The 23,591-nt window shown below is 41.3% G+C and overlaps 1 protein-coding gene across 16 annotated transcripts in view; it reads right to left on the reverse strand.

The window, feature by feature from the left end:
• The window catches only part of AKAP13 (A-kinase anchoring protein 13), a 323,045-nt gene that overhangs the window by 67,306 nt on the left and 232,148 nt on the right, over positions 1-23,591 (reverse strand). For 7 of the 16 annotated variants that reach the window (XM_043524664.1, XM_043524674.1, XM_043524667.1 and 4 more), the window contains 5 exons: positions 21,191-21,327; positions 11,772-12,136; positions 8,599-8,652; positions 4,707-4,769; positions 1,553-1,745 (listed from right to left, as the gene is read on the reverse strand). In XM_043524664.1, coding sequence (XP_043380599.1) covers positions 1,553-1,745; positions 4,707-4,769; positions 8,599-8,652; positions 11,772-12,136; positions 21,191-21,327 — 812 coding nt within the window. The remainder of the gene's footprint in view (positions 1-1,552; positions 1,746-4,706; positions 4,770-8,598; positions 8,653-11,771; positions 12,137-21,190; positions 21,328-23,591) is intronic. The other 9 variants (XM_043524670.1, XM_043524675.1, XM_043524678.1 and 6 more) reach the window with 5 other exon arrangements.

The following is a 23,591-nucleotide window of genomic DNA, read 5'->3' on the forward strand; positions in this document are numbered from 1 at the left end:
AAAGATTATGTGTAATGTTAAACAACCAATGAGAAAGCAGAAAATATTTAATTATGGTAAATACAGTAAAAGGTAGACCTAACGCTAATTAATTAAGGGGTGTTATTATTGATTATATAAAGAGTAGTATGCTAATTTGGGGTACCAGAGAGAGAAATGATGATATACTTAATCTTTTCATCTCGGGACTGATCACCCTGGATGTACCATTTTATCCTGGAATGTGGGTATAAATGCACTGTATGGTTACCCTGTAATGCCTGTCTGCTTTAATTATTTTATTTTAAGTAAAGTCTTTAATTCTGTCCCTCATTGTGTCATTCACAGTCCTCCATTACATGAAATAATTTGTTACTGCCCCAAAAGCTTGAACCTTAAAGAGTTCAGTTTGGTTCTATTTCTTATCCTTAGCCTATTAATTGGGAACACACAAATCAAGGTTACACACCGGCTGTCAGTACAAAATGGCAAGAGTCTGACACGGAGGGTATATAGCTGTAACGATGGACTTTCAATGCATACCAGTCATCAAAACAATGGCTAAGAGATACAATCTCACATCGTAATGCCAGCTCTCACAGATCAGTTCTCATGAGCCCTGGTTACTCCATTCACCTTGGGAAGTAAGGATTTACTTAGGCTGTGCCTCAAATGCCACTTTCAACAACACTTTGATGCTCAAGTGACAGATGCACCAAGCAACACCAATTTCCTCTGTGTGAGACTCATGAAGATGTCACAGAAAATCAATGTGCCAGGATCAGTCAGCAAAGACCTTCTCTGGCAGTTAAACAGGGGCAGCTGAATAACCCCCAGTTCTTTTGTGTCTGCCCAGAGAAGTATTAGGGAGGAAGTGTGGCTTTCAGATATTCAAGGCATTTAATATATTTGCCTTTTTAATAAAACACTTTGAAGATACATGTCCACAAAACACAGGCCCATCTCTCCAGATTAAATCATCCCCATCTACCTCCTCTCCAAGAAGGCGAACCTAAATTTGCATAATTCTCCATCTGTGATATTGCATTTAGTTGCTGCTTGTAACAGTAGGGTGAGACCATTAAAAAAATCAGAATACGGGTTATTATGAAAGAGAAAGGTCCTCACTTTCTTCTACATTATAGGTATAAACCTAAAAAACTTAACAGATAAAATAATACTTAGTACTTATATATGCTTCACATCTTCAAAGTACCACACAAACATTCGTTTTTTTAAACCTCATAACACCGCTATGGGAGAAGTGTTATTAACTCCATTTTACAGAAGCAAAGTGACTTTTCCAAGACCATCCAGTCAGTAGCAGAGAATTCAGGAGTTGCTTGTTCCCTGTCCTAGGGTCTAACCATGCTGCTTCTATGGCTGAGTAACAAGTCCGCTTTGATCAAGTGGGAGTGATGCATCTTTTAGCCTTTGCCAGGCATATCTCTACATTAAAGATGAAAATATCTCTGTATTATGCATGCAAAGGAGACCCTCACTTGGGCAAAGTTTGGGAGACCTTGATTTAGAGTTTTATGAAAACCCAACAATAAGAAAAGTACAGCTTTACCTGATGGTCAAACCCTCTGATTTCCCCCTGCTCAGATTCTACTTCCTCTTCAGTGAGTGAGACCAAGGAGCCACGTTCATCATTAGCAAGTGGACTTCGCCTGAGGTCTTTGGAACTCAAAGAGGAAGTCTCTAAATTTGAGGAGGGCTTCTTGTTATCATCGGAGTCTCCTGCAAGGCCTTCTAGGCTGTAACTGAAGAAAAATCAGAGAGGTTAGACCCTGAAAATTCTTAATGCTTTAATATACAACGTGTGCATGAGCCACGTTCTAATTCAAAGAGGATGCAACCTCCACATTCTCCGTGGAGCGAAAAACATATTATTCCCTCAGTTTGTGTTACTTCCTTGAGTAATATACGTGACCTAGAGCAGGTAGCTGCTTGTGGTGTGATTTAATAATTATATCCCTTTCACTGCAGACAGCAGTATCTTGGTAGACTCAGGCAAACAATTGCGTGAGAATAATGGACCAATACATTTCTGTGTTATTGGACTCCTTCTCACTCTCTTGAACAGTGCAAAAGAAATACTGGGAGCTTTTTTAGGTGTGCTTATTTCCACTCATTCCATTTTCTCAGCTTTAAATGATATACTGGATGCGGCTCAATTTAAGCTAGACATAGCTGGTATATCCTGATGCTATTTGCCCCGAACAGATGTTCTATGCTGAAATATTCTCTATCCTCCTACACCTACGAAGCTATTGGTTTATAGACAGCAATATATTGAATGTGAACAACTCTTCTTCGCAGAGATGTTCCTTGATGCTGCTTAGCATTTGCCACTGTACAAGGCTTTGGCAGAAAGCAGGGCATCAGTGCCAAAATCTAAGTATTAAATAAGTGCTGTCTCCATCGGCCAATGAATCACATTTCAGCTTTTGCCTCTGCAGCTAGGTTACCCAACTGAGTCAGACACAATCACTTAAAACAAAACAAAAAGCATTTGTCTGCAACATTGGTGCTTATGAAAGAGTTGGCCAGACTCAGCCACAGTGACGGCTGCTGATATGCAAGTTTTCCCTACGAAGAGCCATGCTAGCGTAGCTCAGTTCTCACCTGCAACACCAACCTCCATTCCCTGCCACCACACATTACATTATCTTCCCAGCCACACCATTCTATCAAAAGCACTGTATCCAGCACCTCAATCCTGACCTGCAGCATCCCTTGCAATTCCAGGCCTGGGTCAGCCTACAGATCTGTAGAGTCACCTCATTCCTGACCTGCAGTGCTCCCAATAGGGTGACAAGATGTCCGGATTTTATAGGGACAGTCCCGATATTTGGGGCTTTTTCTTATATAGGCTCCTATTACCCCACCATCCCCTGTCCCAATTTTTCACACTTGCTATATGGGTCACCCTACCCCAACTATGCCAGTCTTAGATCCCCAACAGAGCTCTATCCCTGAAGCTCAATTCTCATGTGCAGCAAACTCTGCTATTCTGATCCAGGGCCTTCCTTGAGAAAGGTGGCTTTTGTTATGGTCCAATATACAGTAGGAACTAAAGATGACACCAATACACACATTTTCATTTTTGACATGAATGAGGATTTCAACCCGTTTCTAAAGGTGAAAGATGAACAAATTCGTTCCAGCGCATCTCCTGACATCTTTCGGATAGGATCCTGCTATATAACCTTAGCATTTCAAACACGTCCTTTTTCAAACGTTGGAGTTAGATCAATTGCTATTTAATGACCCAGGAGTGCCTGAAGACAAGATGTCAATTACCGTGACACTTTTATGTTCTTTTGATTGTCCTCTATATGCATCACATATTATATGACAATTTGCTGTGGTTGGATGAGGGGCAAGTGTTTTACAGAAAACACTTAATATGTACAACACACTTGGACTCAAGGTTAATCATTAAATCTAACTCACTATTGAGTTAACATTCAAAACGTGTTAAAAGGAAAGAAAAATACAGAAAAATACAGATTTAAGAATACAGATTATTCACACATCCAGTGGAGCTTTAAATCCATGTAGACACCAAATGGATACTAGTATTCTACATATCACTGGAGGAGCTGGTTGACAAACATGTATCATCTTGAAAGCAAAAGCTGAAGTAAATCTTAAATCAGAAGACTCAGACATCTGGCTTCCAAAGATTTTTTCAGGTTAGTAAATGAGAGGGGAGACAAATCATGAAATCTGCAATTTTATCAATTCACAAAAGCCTTTAATTGCATTGTGTTTAGCTATAGCATGCATTGTAAAGTTTACTCCCAAACATCTGCAAGGGGAAATCTGTCCCACTCCTATTATCTAGGGAGGACAGGCTTTTATTCTTCCAGCCCAAAATCATGGTGGTAGTTTGCTGTGATCTTGACATCTATCTTCTAATAACAGGGCTAAGAACAGCAACTCACTTCAGACATGCCATCAAATAGTCATCTGCTGATAATGATCTGTGGTTTTTACCTACTGTATTTGGATCACATTCAAATCAGTGTTCTAAAGTAAATGATCTGTATTTCAAACTTCAGAGGTATCTAGCTTCCAGAAAATACAGTTAGAATTCTATCCTTTAATTGTTGGAGGCAAAAATAAATCTGGGTCCAGAGCTTCAGCTCTGCCAGTGTACCTCTGTTGAGGATCTGACCTGTGATAATTAATTCTGACTCTGGACTTTCTACAGGACACACAAGTTTTAAGTGCCTGGGAAAACCAAATCTGTGGTTATCAGATTTTGTTCTAGAGAGGTTTAAATGATTAGCTTCTCTGCTCCAGAGAGAGCAAAAAGAACTCTAATTGTACTAGAAGCAGTCTATATGAATTTAAATGCCTATAAAATATCAGTCAGTCTGGAGGAAAACATAACTGTATCTCATTAACTCTGGCTTAGATTCTTTTGCTATCACTTTCATTGCTCTGATTGTATGGAAAGATGCGCCTAAAAATCATCACAGAAAAAAAGCAGCTCCAGGTGAATAATGCAGCTTCTCTGACACCCAAGACTAGCAGAGAGTACTTCACTCTCTAGAGGACCCAACACCAAACATGACTCGGGGGGAACAGCAAAGCAAACGGACACAAGCGCATTCCAGCCAGAGCAGCAGAGAAACAGACTACCACACAAAGAGCTGACAACACTGTGTTTGCAATGCCCCTTTGCTGTTGCACATTTATTTATACCATACCTTCTACAATTAAAGTCAGCACCCATGGTAATGTACTGTACTCCAGAGGGACACCAGCTCAAACTGGGGATATCAAAGGCAGACAAAGGAAAAGGACTGCAGTTATTGGATTGTCACAGAAAGGGAATGCTTCAGGACTCGGTTAAACTTATTTAATTTTAGAAAGATTTTTACATTGTATGTTAATTAATGGTGGGTGAAAGGTACCAGATTGGCAGCCCCACAATACAGGGAGTGCGTGGAGGCATAAAGCCATCTTTCCCTTGTCCCTCCTCCGTTCCAGCACTCCAAGCAAAACTGGAAGTACTCAGAAACGGGGCCAAGGAACTTAAATGAATAAATAAGTAAGAACAGTTAACTGAAGAACCCATGGTATTTAGTCTGAGGGTATCCAGCAGCAGTTTGTCCAGGAATCCAAGTAGTTTCATATTGAGGTTGCTGATTGGGCCCTAATTAGAACCCTATCAAATTCACACGTCACGGACTGTGAAATCTGGTCTTTTGTGTACTTTTACCCTATACTATACAGACTTCACAGGGGGAGACCAGCGTTTCTCAGATTGGGGGTCCTGTCCCAAAAGACAGTTGCGGGGATTGGTGGGTCACAAGGTTATTTTAGGGGTGCGGGGTCGCAGTATTGCCACCCTTACTTCTGCACTGCCTGCAGAGCGGGGTGGCCGGAAAGCGTCGGCTGTTGGCCAGGAAGGAGCCCAGCTCTGAAGGCAGCAGCGCAGAAGGAAGGGTGGCAATATCACACCATGTCACCCATACTTCTGCGCTGCTGCTGGAGGCGGCTCTGCCTTCAGAGCTGGGCTCCTGGCGAGCAGCCGCCATGCTCCAGCTGCCCAGCTCTGAACGCAGCAGCATAGAAGAAAAGGTAGCAGTACTGCAACCCCCCCTACAATAATCTTGCAACCCACCCCCACAACTCCTTTTTGGCTTAGGATCCCTACAATTACAACACTGTGAAATTACACATTTAAATAGCTGAAATAATGAAATTTACAAATTTTTAAAATCCTATGACCGTGAAATTGACCAAAATGGACCGTAAATTTGTTAGGGCCCTAGCCATGACGCATCTGTTAGTGAAGCTCCTGTGCTCTGCAGGCTGTCAGATATATAGAGAATATCTTTTCTGATGGCTTCCAAAATATTACCATAAATATCCATTATGAACAATTACCTTGCTGTAACAAGCACAACCTTTAAAGTGCATTATAATCAGCAGCTAAGTAAACCACTGCAGGATAAGGAACTTTCTCCATTTTACAGATGGAGAATCTGAAACAAAGGGGATAAGACACTTGCTCAAGGTCACAAAGGGAGTCAGTGTATTGCTAATCTACGAGTACCTCACACCATTTACAGCTCCATGGCTGCTCTCACCTTCAGAGTCTGCTGACACCCATAGATGACCTGTGTGTCCCTTAAGACAAAGGTTCAACATACTCACGCAGCTGTGTGTGTATTGTGGGGGTGAGGTGGGGGAAGGAGAGTGTATCCAATTTCCTTCACAATGAAAACTGACCTACAGCAGACAGTTCTGTAGATCTGTGTGTATATATATGAAATCTCTCTACATACATATATTTCTTAACTATATTAATTTTATAGTGTGGCGACAAAACTGCAGGGCAGAAACTCTATAATTGAGAAATGAAGGAGTAGGAGGCCTGGAGAAAATGGCAGAAGGTCCCAGAGAGGAATAAAAATTCTTGGCAAGAGCTGTGGAAAACACAGACATATAGAATTATAATCCTGCTGGTGAGCCACCCACAATCAATTGGCAACACTACGCAAAAGTGAAGACAGTGGCTCGTCATACAATATATACAAACCCTTGGCAGAAGGCTGGGGGGGGGGGGCGTGGAGGGTGAAGAGGGAAGAGCTGTTTGCGTGACCAGCTACAGACTGGAATTAGTTTGAGGCTGTGCCATTGTCTTCTCTCCAGCACTAGCTTGTAGGGTATCAACAGGGCTGGGGCAGTGGTAAAGAGGTAGAATGAGAGTATATTGACTAAAGAATCTGACCTAAATTGCAAAGGTAAGCATGATATTAAGTGGCCAACTTGAAGACTTCTCTCTATGATTAGTATAGGGACCCAAAGCTCCTCTGTAGAAGTCAGGTGGATATCACTGTGCAACTGGTTAAAAAGCAGTTAGCATGCATATGCTCACAAGGCAATCCTTGCATGCCACCTTACAAAGTACAGAGCAGAGTGGAGTCTGAGCGGCATGGAGTCCATAGCGTTTCACTAAGAGTGGGTGTATCAATAACCTGAAGTCTAGTATATTAATGAAGATAGTAAGGATATCAGTAGGTGTGAGCAAGCATGAAGAGATACTGGATTGAGAGCCTCAAGGGGAAGCACAGAGGAAATCTCACCATTTCCCCCTTCACTTGCTCTTCTCAGAGGCTATAAAATCATAATTAGATACGTTAAGTACTTCACTGAGGCCTAGGCAGTCTGTGTTGCACTGTAAAAGGAGGATACTGTAGAAGGCACATAGAGCACTAATTCTTTGAGGCTGTGCTTGAGAATTTAGGTTTCTGCATGTTACAGCAAGGCGTGAGAGCGCGCGTTTCTGTGGAGCTGAGAGTCAAGATCAACGGCCACGTCAAAGGCTTGTCAAGGGCTAACGCTTCTCTCTACACCACTAGGAAAAGAACCAAAGATCTTGTAGAAAAAAATGCTCACCGGTGCAACCGAACCAGTTATAGCACTAGTGGGAATATTTTGCTGAACCCCTTTACTATAGACAAGGCCTTAGGAAACTACTGTACACAAGAGAGCCATGCTCTGTGGCAGTAGCAGATCGAGCGTCATGGCACATGAAGTGAACCAACACAGCAGGTACTTAGTCTCTCCAGTCAAAACAATGACGCAATCATAAGTAAAATGTCAGAGAAGTGGGTACATCAAAGGAATTAACGGGCCTGGGGGGTGGCCAAAAACAACAAAACTCCCCATAAAACTGGGACCATGGAGGGCGAAGGAAGGGTCCCCTACTGCACCTCCAAGAAATCTAACAGTAACAGCAACAACAATTTTTGTAGGGCCTACACAGGGCTTGTGTAGAACTAGCGCTCAGTTTTTTTAAAAAAGCTCTTTCCTGAGCTGTGAACATTGCTACCCACATAAACTAATCATGCTAACGCTTCGACAGCGAAACAGGGGTAAGTTTGCCTTGTCCTTATTTTATTTATACATATAAATAAATATGTATGGGGAGGATAAGAAATCATAAATGTTTGCCAGATAGAAAGGGACAAAAATGGGTTTGAAAGTCATGCTCATTTTCCAGCTTTTAAGAGGCAGAGTTTAAAAAAAAAAAACCCAGAAAGTTAAAATTAACCAAATCAGCTGCTACAGGTGTAACAAGTGTATTATGTATCCTCTGTACTAGTTTCAAATATGTTCCTATGTGCCTATCCTGGAGATCTAGGGATTTTGATATATTTTAAAGAATAATTAAAGTGAACAGACAAATAAACAATTACTTGCCCATTTAAATTCAACCTCCAGTCCTAAATATATTTTTATAATATAATTTTTATAATATAATATTTTATTATAATATAATAATTTTTATAATAATATAATATTTTATTATTTTGTTGGATGCTTCCGATCCACAACGTCCAATATCCTTCAACCCACCCCCTCAACTAGAAGCCCTAGAAAGAATGACTTTGCAGCTTGCACTGAAGGTTGTAAAAACGGGGCTGTGTCAGGCTAAGGGTGAGAGGGATGAAATTGGATGCGTGTCTCTGTATCAGACAAATGTTCCGAGAAGTACTGAATCTAAACTGGATTAACCAACATGAGAGTATGAAGTTAGTAGACATTCAAATGCAAAATGGTTAGTCAAGTTAGTTGGCTCTGTACCTTCTCCTATGAATGGGAGGCTTCCTTATACCATCCCCCAGAACTCGCATTGAACTGAAAATGAATCATGGAAAGTGGTCAGAGATGAGAAATGGAACAAAATGAACAAATGACAGCTGAAGGGAAAACACCCATTCTTCCCCCCCGCCCTCCTCCCCCAAAAAACGAACAAACAGCAGAAGGAAGGAGTGAAAAGGGGAGTATAAAAACTATAGCACTTAAGGGAGCAATGTGTCTCCTGTGAAGTTATCTTTCTCCCTCTATTTCACAGTAAGGCCTTGTTACCAGACAAAATATCACGGCCACTGACAATGGTTGCATACAAGCAGGTGCCAATCATGGGTCAGCTGCATGTGCGGACAAGGAGAAACTAGTCAGTGCTAGTTCAACAGCAGCCACTGTTAGCAACCCTCACCAGCAACAGCTCTATGTGGTAGTGTGGACAAAGTCTAAAGGACCATCAAGGGAAAAATCTATTTTTTTTCTTTCCTTCAAAAGGGCATTAAAAACACGGCAATTAGTGGCAATCTGAAGGCATGTCAATGCCAAAAACATGGTGTGTGACTGCAGTTCATGGAGACATCCTCGAGCCAGCTATAATCCAGCTAACTTGGGCACAGGCGCAGTGACGCATGGTAGCACGATTCCAGTGTGGGCTGGCCATCTGAGTAATTGCCCTGGGTTCCAAGTGGCCTTGTACATTCCACCATGAATCCTGTACTGCTCCAGTACCTGTACCTGAGCTAACTAACTAGGTAAGTTAGCGGGGTATGTCTATATGAGCTGCAATCCACCCCATGTGAGATGTATAAAACTCAGTATGAACTCTAAGAATTACCAAGGATGAGCATGCTCCATTGGAGCCTTATAAGTATTCTTCAGGAGATTTATAAAGGAAAAAAAGTTTTAAAAACCATATTTTAAAAGATATTTAAAATGCTCAACAGGTTTTGTCTTTCTTCTTCTTTTAATAAAAAAGATTATGCTCCACTAATTTTTTTACCATAGAAATATAGAGAATATCAAATCTGTTATTCCCTGCTTTTGCTAGAGGACCCGTGGAGGGAGGGTAGAGTCTCACATGGGCAGCTCTCTCAAGGCCTGATCCAGCTTTCATTATAGCCAATGGAAAGACTACCTTTGACTTGAATGGAACTGGATCAGGCCCTCAGCCCTTAACTGAAGGGATGGAGGAGTTAAATCCCAACAAAAGTATTCCAGTTAAATAGTTATTAGCAAAAACCAATCAACCAAATAGAGATTTAGGTTTGAATAAAACTTAATTTTCAGGCCTTTACGCATCATAAATAAGCAAAAAAGTGAAAAACCCCAACTGGTTTTCCCTTTGCAAGTCACCTTTCAGCCAGACATACATCTTGTCTATTGGTGGCTATGTACGTGAAAATAATTCCTCTGTTTCTTTACTTAAAAAAGAATATATCAATCATTTACAGTAGGTATATTTTCCCATGTCACAAACATATCCATCCAACCTCTGATTCAGAAGTTTTTAACTCCATCTGCTTAGCATTAGCTGTAATTGCCAACTATGCAGAGTTTACTACCCTCAGAAATCCTTACATAATAAGTTGAATACATAAAAATAAATCTTTCTAAATGAATTTATGAGTTTATAAACTCAGTCTGTCATAAACCGGCTTTGATCTCTGAAGTTGCCTCTCTCGCTGTTTTAAAATATTGGTGTGATTTTATGTGTGTGTGTGTCATCCTGGGATCTGGAAAGAAGTCCAGGAAGGGGTGACAAAGTCATATAACAAAACTAACAATGCATATAACTTTCAGAGTACTGAATGGTCTCTCAAGTTTAGCTTTAGAGGAGATAAAACTTATAATTTAAGGATCTATTATTTCTCTTCAGTGCGTGCAAATAACATTTAGAAATGTCAAGGGGATTTATGCACATGCATTAAAGGGTGACTAATATCTCTAAATCAGGGGTCACCGAACTCTGCCCTCTGGCAATTTACCAGGAACCAAAGGACACCTATTGGTTTTAATATAATGCAGACAACCCTGGCCATATTACTTGTTAATACGGAGCTGTGACCCATGAAAACAACAACTCCCAGCAGTCAACTGGATGGGTTCCAATTTGACTCCTGATGGACTTGCAGTCTCCAACAAGCCACACATCCATACTGCAGATGAGGGTGGTATCCAATATATGTGACTTAGGGAACAAACTTTGACTACCCTGGCTCTAAAGGGATGTTGGTCCTATTTAAATCAACGGCCAAACTCACTTGGTTTCAACAGAACCAGGATCTTAAATGACTATGTAAAACTAGAGTAACTTTTGTGCGGTGTAAATGAAGAAAGGCTGATGCGCGTAAGAACATGCTGGGTACAAAGGGAGTCAGAGAACTCGATAGTTACTCAGAATGTAGAGGGCTTACTCCTAATCAATTACTTTATGGGTGGAATTTTGCTGCAACTGGAGATCAAGGGAAGAGTGGTCCTGGAAAACAACATTATTTCTTTTCACAGTAGTTGATGTAAAGAGGTACATGGCAAGCCTTGCCTTTGTGGCATTCCCTAGTCTTTTCTGAAAGGAGAGAGAGCAGAGGGGGAAACTGGAAGAACACTCTAGGCACAGTGTATAGGGTCTGTCCACTTCATTCTATATGCAATTCTATCAGGAGTCAAAAATAGGCCACCCCAGACCCAAGACTGAAGGTCTATCTTTTTCCATTACAGCCTTACAGCCCATACAATACCTTAATGTAAGAACCCTACTGATTAATAGTGGCTATGTTTATTCTGTGGTCACCTAGATTTAACACTCAGATAACCTTTCTTTTAGCAAAACCCTCTGCATAGGAACAGGTGGTGATAATTCACATTAAGGACTGGTCAAGGTGTTTCCATTCACTTCAATGGGCTTTAGATAAGGACCTAAGTCCTCTGAAAAGCTAAAATATATTGTAGACATAAAGTACTTTTAATTCAACATGTAATTAAAATCAGGAAGATTAGTTTGTTTGAGGGGTATTTTTTTTTTTTGGTAGTAGGTGGTTCTCTCTCTCTTTCCTCAGAGTTCATAGAATGACCTCACTTTTCTGTGTTTTTGCACATCCTTCAAATGCCAACCACAAAGCCCACATGCATGTGCTTGTGTGTGTATAAACAGCTTTAAACAACCCTTCACTCACCTCCTGTGATTGATTTCTGCCTCATTGGCAGCATTCTTCCCTGGCCCCCAGCTGTGCCGTCGGAATGGTGACAGTGGTCGCATGGAATTTCTTAAGACAGAGGAGTGGGCAGGCACTTCTGTAATACTGTCCATCTCTTCTTCCATTTCGCCTGAGCCACCAAGTTCACTCTCCCGTCCCCCTGCGGCTCCCATGTTAATGCAGCTGCCATCCACAGTGTGCCTCTCCTTAGGCCTGTTGAGGTTTAGAGCATGTGGAAGGGATATGTCACTCCCAAGGGAGGAATTCCTCTCCAAAGACACTGTGTCATCTGCTGATGAGCTGTAACTGGTGACATCACAAGCACACGGCTCCTCTTCAGGCTGCTACAGCAAAAATAAAAACATGAACCTTAGCTAAGAGAGGTCTCAACTGATAGCCCTGGCCAGAGCCAGTCATCACAAAAGCTAGGCCTGTTTCTTCTTTTTTGCGTAAGTCACCCTCTACAACTTTGCTCTCTTGTCTTATCCTACCCAATAACTCATCCTGCTATTGTAAAGTTGGGCTCCCTACTCAGTTCTGCCAACACAATCCAGTCCTGACACTACAGCACTTCCTGCTATTCTACTAATGTCCCTCTCACAGTTCTGTCAATGCATCGTAACCCTACACTGTAGCTTCTCCTGCATTTCCAATCCTAAAGCCTTTTACCAGGCAAAGATTTGTAAGCCTGCCAAATACTTATGCAGTTTAAATGATGGGCACAGATGATTGCTAGGTCATATGACTTCAGTCAGCAAACTCAGTCCTCTTTGTATGAGCTGAACCAGATTTGTAGCTTCTAGTCATTACAGCAGAAAGGCTAATGTACTGTTCCACTGCACCATACAGCACAAACTGAACATTAGTCAGTAGCATAAACAAACACACACACACACACACACACACACAAAAGGATCAGTCCCCTCCCCCAACTACCTTCCATTTATCAAAAAGTTAATGTCAGGATTTTCAGCATTTGTCAAATCCAACTATAATTGAAAAATACTGTTCCACAGGATTGGCCGCCTTGTGGGACGGGTCTTTATTCATACTGTAATCTTGGGTTTAGTTTGCTCCAAAAGCAGTAAGTGGAACCCAAGCTAGCTCTATTTGGCTATCGGCCACATTCTGACAATACATCCTAAAGCAAGTCTGTGATTATCCTGTGTTCCCGGTGGCTAGTATAAAAAACACAAGCATGTTGATGATATCACTTTCAGACAAAAGGCCAATGTGGAAGTTTCAATGTATACTCCTGCAGAGTCCAGCACTGTATCATTTAAAATAATAATATTCAGAATGATCCATCCAGTCGTATCTAATGGACTATTCACCAAAGCCACAGTGGCTAACTGCTTTCAACTAGCAGGCTCACTGATACTCACCAGGAACTGAGCATTCAAGGAGCTGCACTCTGTCAAATCTCATTTGCAAAAAGATAAAATACCAAATTCAATTGTCAGATGAGAGATGTGCCTTTACAAATGTAACAGACAACAGGGATGAACACGAACACAAACGCCATTACCACATTCCCACTATGGGGCATCTCAAAGTCCAGCATTGTGGGCTCTTTAAAAATCAGGCAATTAGACCACTCCAGAGCCTGCATGTTTCTGTTCTGCATTTGTACCAGAACAAAAATATCAGCTAAAAGCTGCTATGGCAATTAAAAAGGGAGTATGAGGTGTTTGAAAACAGTCATTGGTAAAATACTTCAAAATTTACTGACAAGTTTGGCGGGCTTTAGCCCTGCTTCTTGCATCAGTTTAATAAGCACAAGATACATTTTTTAAGACATGTATTAAAGAAATGCTTCCACATTCTTACCCCCAAACACATCCATCAAAAGCCAATATCCACAGAGGAGACTGCATGAGTAATACTTTCCCCCCGCACTGTAAGTATATATTTTTGGTTGAAATAATTCAGTGTACTGTGTGTCATGATAAGGAATATCAGCCATTAAAGATAATTTTTGTGTAAATATATTCCAGTGACAAAATTATGATGTAGTGTTAGAAAAAGTATATTACAGTATATTATTAAAATGCGGTTTGGGGTGAAACAAAACAAAAAAACAGAAAATAACTGGAGAAGCAGCCTGATAAAGTCACTGATTTTTTTTTTTACATCATGGATGGTAGCTAGCATTTGCATGTCATGATGGGAGTTTATTGAATTGCCTAAATCCAGACAAATTACTTAGTAGTTATGATGAGAACAATACTTTATTAGTGAAGGAAATAGTTGGTTTCTTTTCCGGGTCACAGGAAGCTGTTGTCATAATTAGGGCGGTGTCCCTGAAGGGAAGGAAGATTGCATCCTGGCTGACCACCAGAAGGGTGCAGTTAGTTAAAGGACATTAATCCTGGATGCAAAAGGAATGCATATAGTGCACAATTGCTAAATTACTATGTTTTGCTGTCTAACTCCAAAACAGGCAAAGGGATTTTTATTTTCCAAATGGAAATAATTTACTAAAACAAAACATCCCTATTTTAAAAAAATCAGAATTACTTTCCTTCATATATGCACTTGCTTGTTTCTTAAATTACAGCTGGATAGAATCAAAATATAATTTAAAAATGTGAAATACATTTGGTCCATTTATGGTTTTGCCTTCATCTCTTAGACTGGTTTAGTAAAAAAACAAGGTACAAGTTGTTTGAGCCTGCAGCGTACAGTCATGGCTCTAATATCCCTCCTGTTCTTCAGGAAAAGTTCTCCTAAATAACACTGATTTCCTATTTTAAAAAAGACACTCCCTTCTTGTAAAACAAAGAATTTTAAAGAGCCAAAACTAACAGGGACCAAATGTGGCCTAGTGGATATAGCACCAGACTGGGACACAGGAAACTTGGATTCCATTCCCAGGTCTGCCAATGGGTGATCTTGAACAAGACACTTCACCTCCCTGAGTCTCAGCTTCTCAATCTGTAAAATGGTGATAATGATACTGACCCCTCCTCTGTAAAATGGTTTGAGATTTATAAATGAAAAGTGCTGTATAGGAATTATCATTATTATTTAAATGTGAAATAAAAGTTAAGCTGTCCAAACGATCTGTTGGTCAGATGTGAATCCAATTCCTTTCTAGATGAGTTCAGTGCAAATATTATTATTATACATACATCCCAAGGTGCTTTACAAATTATATACATGCAGTATCAATGAAACACCTCTTCTGTGGTGGTCAAGGGCATTCAGTGCATCACACAACAGTTTGGGGAAGGAACGTTTTGGCTAAGGGTGCTGTGAAAAAACCCTATTCTGATAAAAAGTACTATCTTTAATATCCATACATAGCAGACAAGAGTTAGCTTTTAAGGAAAAGCATAAAACAACTTTTCAGCTCCAATGAAGATTAACAGAGGAATTAAACAACTGTAGGAGGTTCACCTTTTATTCAGTGATTTTGTTTTACCTAAAAATTAACCTCATTGTTGCTGTTACTGAGTTAAATACCTTTAAAATATCTGTTGGAGTGGGCTGTTGCTTCAGTAATGAAGAAACAATCTGTCAGCCAAAAAGGTTTCCTGCTCAAATTTATTCTTCAAGTTTTGAGGGTTACAGTTACAATTAGAGACACAAAACATGGTTTTACGTAAACTAAAAACAAACATACTCAGAGCGGAGTCTGGGAGCCAGCCCATTCCCAAGACAATGGAGCGTTGGTTCCTGGCTTCTCAAGCACCTTCCTTTCCTTAACTAGCTGTTCTTAGCGTGTGGAAGCCTGATTGGGCCTTCCTTCCTAAACCCAGCCTGTAATCCGCACGGTCTAAGGAAGTTAACTTCTTGTTTGCCGAAAAGCAAGTAGGGCAGGGATCGGGCAACCTTTGGCATGCAGTCCGTCATTGGCCTGGAGCAGTGAAACGTGGCCAGTGGGATCTGCGATCGGCCGAACCTGCGGACGCTGCAGGTAAGCAAACCAGCCCGGCCCGCAAGCGGATTTCCCTGACAGGCCGTGTACCAAAGGTTGCCGATCCCTGGACTAGACCCATCATGTCTACTCTTCCTTATTTGAATAGCTAATTAGAAAACCATAAGAGCTGCACTAGGAATAACAATGATAACTGAGTGCTTAAAAACGAGAATGGTACAGCACAGGGGATTGTACATGTGGATGGGAATCATCATGTTGGTAAAACCTGTACAAAATTTCAAAACTTGGAATGCAGAAAATGTCCCTCCACTCCATTAACAAAACATCCTCTTTTAGCCTCACTTATCGGTTGCATGTAAATTCCCTAGATAATGATGCAAACGCAGAAAGCAACACACACAACACAACGCTGGAACCTCTCAATATCACAAGCCCTGATAGTCATAAGCTATTCATCACCACCACTACACAGAGGGGTTTTTTTTTTTTAAATTTAGCCATCACAGTAGATTAAAAAAAAAAAATCTATGTTAACAGAACTTGTAAACTGTGCTATGCAACCCCACTGTAGTGGCAGGTCCAGACCACTATTTCTTCCAGCTAATGAACTTAGGTGCTCAATTCTAACCCTGCTGATGACCCACTGTTGGGGGTGATTACTAAACTGGCTCCCAAGTGTTAGCTAATTAAAAAAACAAAATCCCACATCATCATACACTAGCTCCTGGGAACTTTTTAAGGACAGCAGATTAATTAAGGTGATGGGAATTTTAAAACCCCAGAATAATGTCATATGGTCTTAATATGTGCCAAAAAATTTAACATTAAATTTAGAAACACACAGTTTCCTTTGTTTCGTTTATGCTGTTCTTCAGGGGAGTGAGGAAGCTTCTGGGGAAAAGAAAGAGATCATAGATGAAGGAAAAGAAAATTAGTGAGATGGGGCCATCACCCATGAGGAAGTCTTTGGGGGAATCCTAAATCATATTAGCATTTTGGGAAGTGAAGGCCAAACTGTCTACTCATGAAAATGATCATTGTACATCTCTATATATCACTGACTCCCTATCTACTGCCCAACTGTGTGCAAGATTGGAAGCTTTAGGATATACTCCACAGGATTTCTCTTCCTTTTCTAGTTGTATGCAGTGTACCACAGCTTAAATTGTAAGACTGCTGTGTGGCTCAAAAAAGATAAGGAATAGAGTCTCAGGTGTGACCTCTGGTTCTCAGAGGTAATCTGCTTAATAATATCTGCAAGGGCAGGTTCACAAGCTGCATGGTGACTTTAAGTGTCAATGGGAGCTTAAAAGCTAAGATGAGCAAGCAATACTAGTTATGCCCCAGGAAGATAGAGTTACACAGACGACAGGAAATTACCTTACACAACATTAATCATTCACAGAAGAGAATGTTGCAATATCTGCCTACTGCACAGATAGCTCTTTAGAGAAGGAGGAGGAGGATGACTAGGCTATGGGAATAAACACTAGAATAGAGCCTGACATTTTGCTGGAGTCTTAGGGCTCATTGTGTAAATGACTCTTGGATGCCAGCAACTGCAAACTATCTGAAGAAACAAGTCGTGCTTTGATGATAGGGCCTCTAACTGAGAAGCTCTTGTTTCTTTGGCGCATGATGCTCAACCCTGCATGTGCCCATCAGAACAATATAGGAGATGGGTAAAACACAGTAATGAGAACATATATACACACACCTATAGTCAGTTGCAGTCCCAGGCATCTCACAGAGATGGACTGCTCAGAGGACCTCAAGCCTCTGGAGCCCCTGAACAGAAGCAGGGCTTAAAATGGATGAAATGTTAACAATCTTGTGGAGACTACAAGAATTTCTGATGTTCACAGGAGGCTCCATATAGCCATGGGCCTGCTCTGCCTACAGTTTCCTGACTATATTAAACAACTAATATTGGATTTCCAGCCAGTGCTATCGTTCACTTCACTGAGTATTTGTATAGTAACTCTTGCTATGAAGAATGGACGTTTCATGCAGCAAACAGCTGCTGCACCAAGCAGTTCAAGTGTAACTCCATCCAAAGGAGAAACAGGAACTTTAGAATAATAATAATCAGGAATGGGGCAAAATCAAAGTGCTCGAGGTTTTGAGACCCTCACATGCTCTTTGTTTTGTTTGGGTTTTTGTTGTTGTTCACACAAGTAGTTTACAAACTTTTTTCTTCTATAGTTTAAATCTATTCCTCTTCCCCCTGACTCCACCGCAATTCAATTAAATCAATATTGACCTGGATAAAGGGAAGCCTGTGCTCATTACTAGGGACAGAACTACCTCACTAGCTCTAAGAAAGACAGGCTATAAGCAGATGACCTACAGTGTATGCTGTGCTTGTTCACTAGGATTTTTCTCTCTTCTTTGTTCCTTTTTTAAATTAACTCTGTATTTAGTTTTCAGTCTCTCCACTTTCCACTCGATTTTTTTTTATCCCTGCACTTTTTCCGCAGTATTTCCTATATATTTAACACAGACCCTGATACATAAGAACTGGTGTGCACATGTCACAGAATTTCTAGCCTGACCTGCCTGTATTTTGATAGTCTCTCTCCCCTGCACAAATTAGAGTTTGTCTACACTACCACGCGGGGGTGATCTAAGATACGCAACTTCAGCTACTTGAATAGCGTAGCTGAAGTCGACGTACTTAGATCTACTTACCGTGTTGTCTTCACTGCGGTAAGTCGACAGCTGACGGCTCTCCCATCGACTCTGCTTACGCTCCTTGTTCTGGTGGAATACCGGACTCGAAGGAAGAGCCCTCAGCGGTTCCTTTATCGCACCTATACTAGACATGATAAATCAACCCCCGCTGGATCGATCACTGCCCACCAATTCAGGTGGGTAGTTTTGACAAGCCCTTAATCTTCAATTCCTAAACCAGAACTCATCAACATTTGGGACTTGAATTGAGAGAATGGTCTAGGATATACTTAATAAATTTAACCCCTTGCTGTTTGTGTACAAACCTGACAAGAAGCAGGGCAGTGAGCAGATTCTGATTTTTACAATGTTTACAACATTTGCTGAATGAGTTCCGTGAACATTATGGGTAGCTCATAAACTATTTGCTGTGACTACCATTCAGGATTTGCTATGAATAGCTCTCTATTTATGCTGTGTCTTTGGTCACCTAAGTTACATGATCTTGGCTGTGCTCCAGAGCTGGATGACTCCCAAACCCACACACACTTTCAAGATGGCCATTCAAACATCAATACTTGTGTAAATGCATATTTTCACCATCATTTCTCTGAAATATGTCAATATTCACAGCACTTTCCATTTTGAAAACTTATTTATGGACAAAACATGCTGGTACTAATGTTTGTGAAAAGTGAGCAAACATGGCCACAAATGCCATCTGATTGAGTTCAGCCCTCATTCAAATGCACGTTCAAAAACACTTTCTTTTTAAAATTGATTTTTCCCATCTCTAATTCCCATCTCTTGGAAAAAAAAGACAAATGAAAACCAGAAAAAGCTACTAAAAGCTTAATGGTATTGATGAAAGCTTCTGGTATTTATAAATATAAAATGGATGGAGGCACAAATGTAGTAAAGAGGTGCCAGACATACAGGAAGGAGAGAGACAGGGAAAAGGGAACCCTTCTGTTTAGATTTGGAAGGTCAGCAATGGGGAGACAAAAGTGCATGTAAGGCAGAGGTCAAGTAAGTCATTTCAGGTTTGAATAAGCTTCCAAATTAAATTGCTAAACCTTTTCAGTTGTACGCATCCCTAGATGCAATCCACTGCATAATGGGAAAGACTCAGAACACTGATTTGATAAGAGCTTCCCATTCTGCAAATGAAACAATGATCTCAGTACTTGCCCTGTCGCTGTAACGGAGCCATCAAAAAATCATATATCCCACATGCACACTTCCCTCGGCCCCGCACCTTGACGTTTCCTTCCCCTGTGACACTCCTGCCATTTTGGATTACGGTGTCATTTTGAGACTCCATTTTTGTGGGTTATATTTTGGTAAACACACCCTATAACATGGGGGTGGGGGGAGTTAAAGTATATAATGGCAAAACGTTTAACTCCCCACTGCCACCTCCATGAACAACGTTATTAAGATCAGACTCAAATAATGAGCAATGCTGAACTCTGTAACTCGTGCAACTCCCTGAATGGGATAATTGGAGACAATGCTCTGCTCTGCCCGGAGCAAAGCCCTGTACAGAGACAAGTCACCCCTCCCCCATTTCGCGAGTGAGATGGGAAAGGGAAAGGCTGGTGAGCTCCACGCCCTGCCACATTCATTAACGGTGACTTTCCACTGCATTTATAGCACATGAGATCACTTAGCCCAGGCCGTGATCTTTCCCATTCTGTTGGAAAACGTTTGCCATCATCTGCCTTGATTTAACCAAAGGAGACATTCAGTTTGTTAAATGCATTTCTCTGGAAGTTTGCATGAAAATCGCCCCAACTTCCCGTTACTCAAGACAGGAAACACATGTCTGCATAGCAGGTAGACATGGGATGGCTACAGATGATAAATAACAATCTGTGAAGAATTCTAAGCTTCACTATATACACACAGATGGTTGTTCACAGGAGCCTAGCGAGCCTTCTCATTCTGGAGCATTTTTTCCTGAGGCACCCTTTCACCTGCTATGCTATCCTTTCACCAGGTAGAGTGGGTGATGGCAAACAGCTTAACATTATAAATTGGTCAGCTGGAAGTATTTGAGCGTGGGTGGTTTCTGCTTCTCAAGATATACCAGGCTGTCCTGGTCCAGGAAGCAGTAGACCCAAGGCAGATTCTGAAACAAACCAACTCATATTTAAGAGTCTGATCTTGTATCTTGGTTTTCACCCTCATCCGGCCAATGATGACTCTCGGGATGTTTGGGCCCCATAGCAAACTGGAAGCACAGTCACTCAAAAACATCCAAGAACTAGAGCTATTACTGTCACTTATATTGCTACTGCCTGGCAATGTTACCATGCCACTCAGCACTGTTCAATTGGCCCTCTGTATCCAGAGTGAGTGTTTTCTTCCTTTTAACATACTCTCACTGAAGTGATGGAATCACACTGGTTCTCCAAAAAACCATAGTATACAGTGTAGAGGAGGCCAATGGAAAGCTCAGTGTTTTGCAGGAGGTCTCTGTTTGTAGGAGAAAATGTAACATTTGTAACACTGGATTTCATAGCCTCTGTGCAACCCTTATTAGAGGCCTTGAAAGAAAGTGTACCTTTTCAACTCTTCCGGTTGTGTTTGATTGATCTGCAGAAAGTTAAAATCAAATTATTGCCCTTTAAGGAACCCTGCTGCAAATCAATAAAACGTTGTACAAACCACAGCAAACATGTCCCTCTTGAGCATCATTGTAGCTGTAGCTACACAAGTTCCAGTTACTTATCACCAGTCGTTACATAGGCAGAACTCCCCCAAAATCAATGGGGAGGGTCGTCCGGATCAAGGACCCCCGGAGTGGTAAGCTGGCCTTCTGAGACAGCCCTACCTTTCCAAAGACGATGTCATCCATCCCATCGCCAGGCAAAGGGAAGAGTTCAGACTCGATTCCAGTTTCTCTTTTCAGGACACCCTGTGATGAGGCACAGTCTCCACTCAGCCCATCCTCCAGGAAATGTTCACATTCTGGGGAAACAAACAACAAAACACCAGAATGAGTGACAACCTGGCCTTTTCTTTTGCAGTCACATGCAGCCATCTCTCATTTTTGCTGAGGTACAAAAACAAACTCCATAAAATCACTAGAGAGGGCATCATACCTGCAATTGGTTGTGGACAGCAGCACTGGTCACGTCAGCTACTTGCTATTGACTTATTTACACAGGCCACAAGTGTGCAACCCACTTTACAAACAAGTGTTTGTGTCACACTCTGCGTGCACCTCCCAGAAAGTCAGAGCAGGTTTTTAACATTTTATTCAACAGTTTAGATCGCCTTCTTTAGCACTTCTCAGAGTCTGTCTACACAGTATGTGGGAGGGTGATTTCCAGCACAGACAGACATACACACGCCAGCTCTGCTACAGCTAGTGCACTAAAATTAGCTGTGTGGCCACAGCGTCACAGGCAACAGCTTGGGCTAGCTGCACAAGGACAATCCCATCTGAACTCCTGGGTACATACTTGGGTGGCTAGCCCAAGCCGCTGCTTGGGACGCTGTGGCCACACTGCTATTCTTAGCAAGCAGAGCTCATGCATGTATGTTTATCCAAGGTGGGAAATCACCCTCCCAGCTGCTGGGTAGATATACCTGAAGCGGCACAAGTGCGTCTGTGTAAAATCGACATGCCATGAAAAACACATATTCGTACCGGTAGTATATGCTGCCGGTACAGATACAGTATACATTTGGGGACCAATTAAGACTCCATTGAACTCAATAAGGGGCTTACCTCTGACTTAAATGAGAGCAGAATTAGGCTCATATTCACTAGGCGTAAAGCATCTGTAAGTGAAACGTGTGCTCCTCTTTCTCAATATCAGAGAGAGTGAATTCCATTTAATTCCTTAAAGCCAAGGTTAGGATTTATTTTGTGCTTAGCAGGAGAATTTGAGGATGATTTCCCACATCTTGGAGAAAGGCAGGCTCTCTTAAGAGATTAAGTTATTTAGAATTCATGTATTTTTTAAATTTTGTACTTGCACCTGGAATTTGATCGTTAGAGACATTTCATAAATTAAAAATAAATCCATTTCAACCTAATGCATGTTTTCACAAATTGCCTCTACCTTTCATTATCCTCGTGCTGAGCCCAGGATGAACACCTAGAGTACAGCTGATCTGAAAGGGATTACCTCCCCTCCATACATTTTTTTAAAAGCTAACAAAAATGTTAGTCATCGTTGATATTTCAGTGCAAAATGTCAACATTTCATTCAAAAACCCAAAACCTGAAAATCAAAATATCTTCAGCCTTTGGCAACCAAAAAACGTTTAGCCAAAAACCGAACAATTTACTTTCTATTTTTTTTTATGAAAAAAATTGAAAATCGTTGAGAAAAGCAGGCACTTTCTATGAACATTTTCATTTTAGCAAAAAACCAATTTTCCATAAAAATATTTTTAACTAAAATATTGTTTTAAACACCTGGCCCTAACCTAGGCAGATAAACACATTTTGATGGTATCTGCTTGAATGAAACATGTATTCACTTTTAAATTACATCTATCGTGCACAACCCTCAGCTGTGTCATACTTATACTCTGCGTAGCTGAGGTGGGTTTGGGGTGGGGAGAGTAGCCATAAGCCACCTTTGTCTCTACCTTGGGCCAGCCTGGGGCTGAACCCGCCCCCGACAGCTCTACTTCAATAGTAAGCCTCTTGGAGCAGGGACCATCTATTGCTCCTGTGTTTGTACAGCGCCTAGCACAACAGGGTCCTGGACAATAAGTAGGTGTCCTAGGTGCTACAGTAATACAAATATTATTACGCCAGCTGTAGCCAGCCTCTGCACAAGGGATAAGGACTATCAGAGGAAACAATTTCCAAGCAAGTTGCACTGCAAAGGTCTCCCATGAGCCTATGTTCACATGGTCCTAATTCAAAATTCAACTCTAGCTAAACAGTGCATGTAAACTCAGTACTTCTCAGCTGATCAAGGGGAGTTCACTCAGTGAGTATGTGACAGGAGAAGAGATGCCAAAATGAAGGCTGGCTGCACTGTATAGTCTACTGAGTCACTGAGGGATGACTATGTTGTGGTAGTGACATGCTTGGTTTTTGGTGGTGGTGGAGAGAGAGCACTAAACAGCCAACCATCCGCCCCTGGCACCAGCACTGAGCCATTACATCCAGGAACAGCATGGGTCCACCTATTTCCATCTGTGTCCCCTGGCTAGTGGGAAATGGAGACAGCTTGATAGTTATTGCGCAAAAGAAGAATAGTGGA

The sequence above is a fragment of the Chelonia mydas genome, chromosome 10 (genome assembly GCF_015237465.2).
Source record: "Chelonia mydas isolate rCheMyd1 chromosome 10, rCheMyd1.pri.v2, whole genome shotgun sequence".
In the NCBI taxonomy this organism is placed as follows: domain Eukaryota; kingdom Metazoa; phylum Chordata; order Testudines; family Cheloniidae; genus Chelonia; species Chelonia mydas.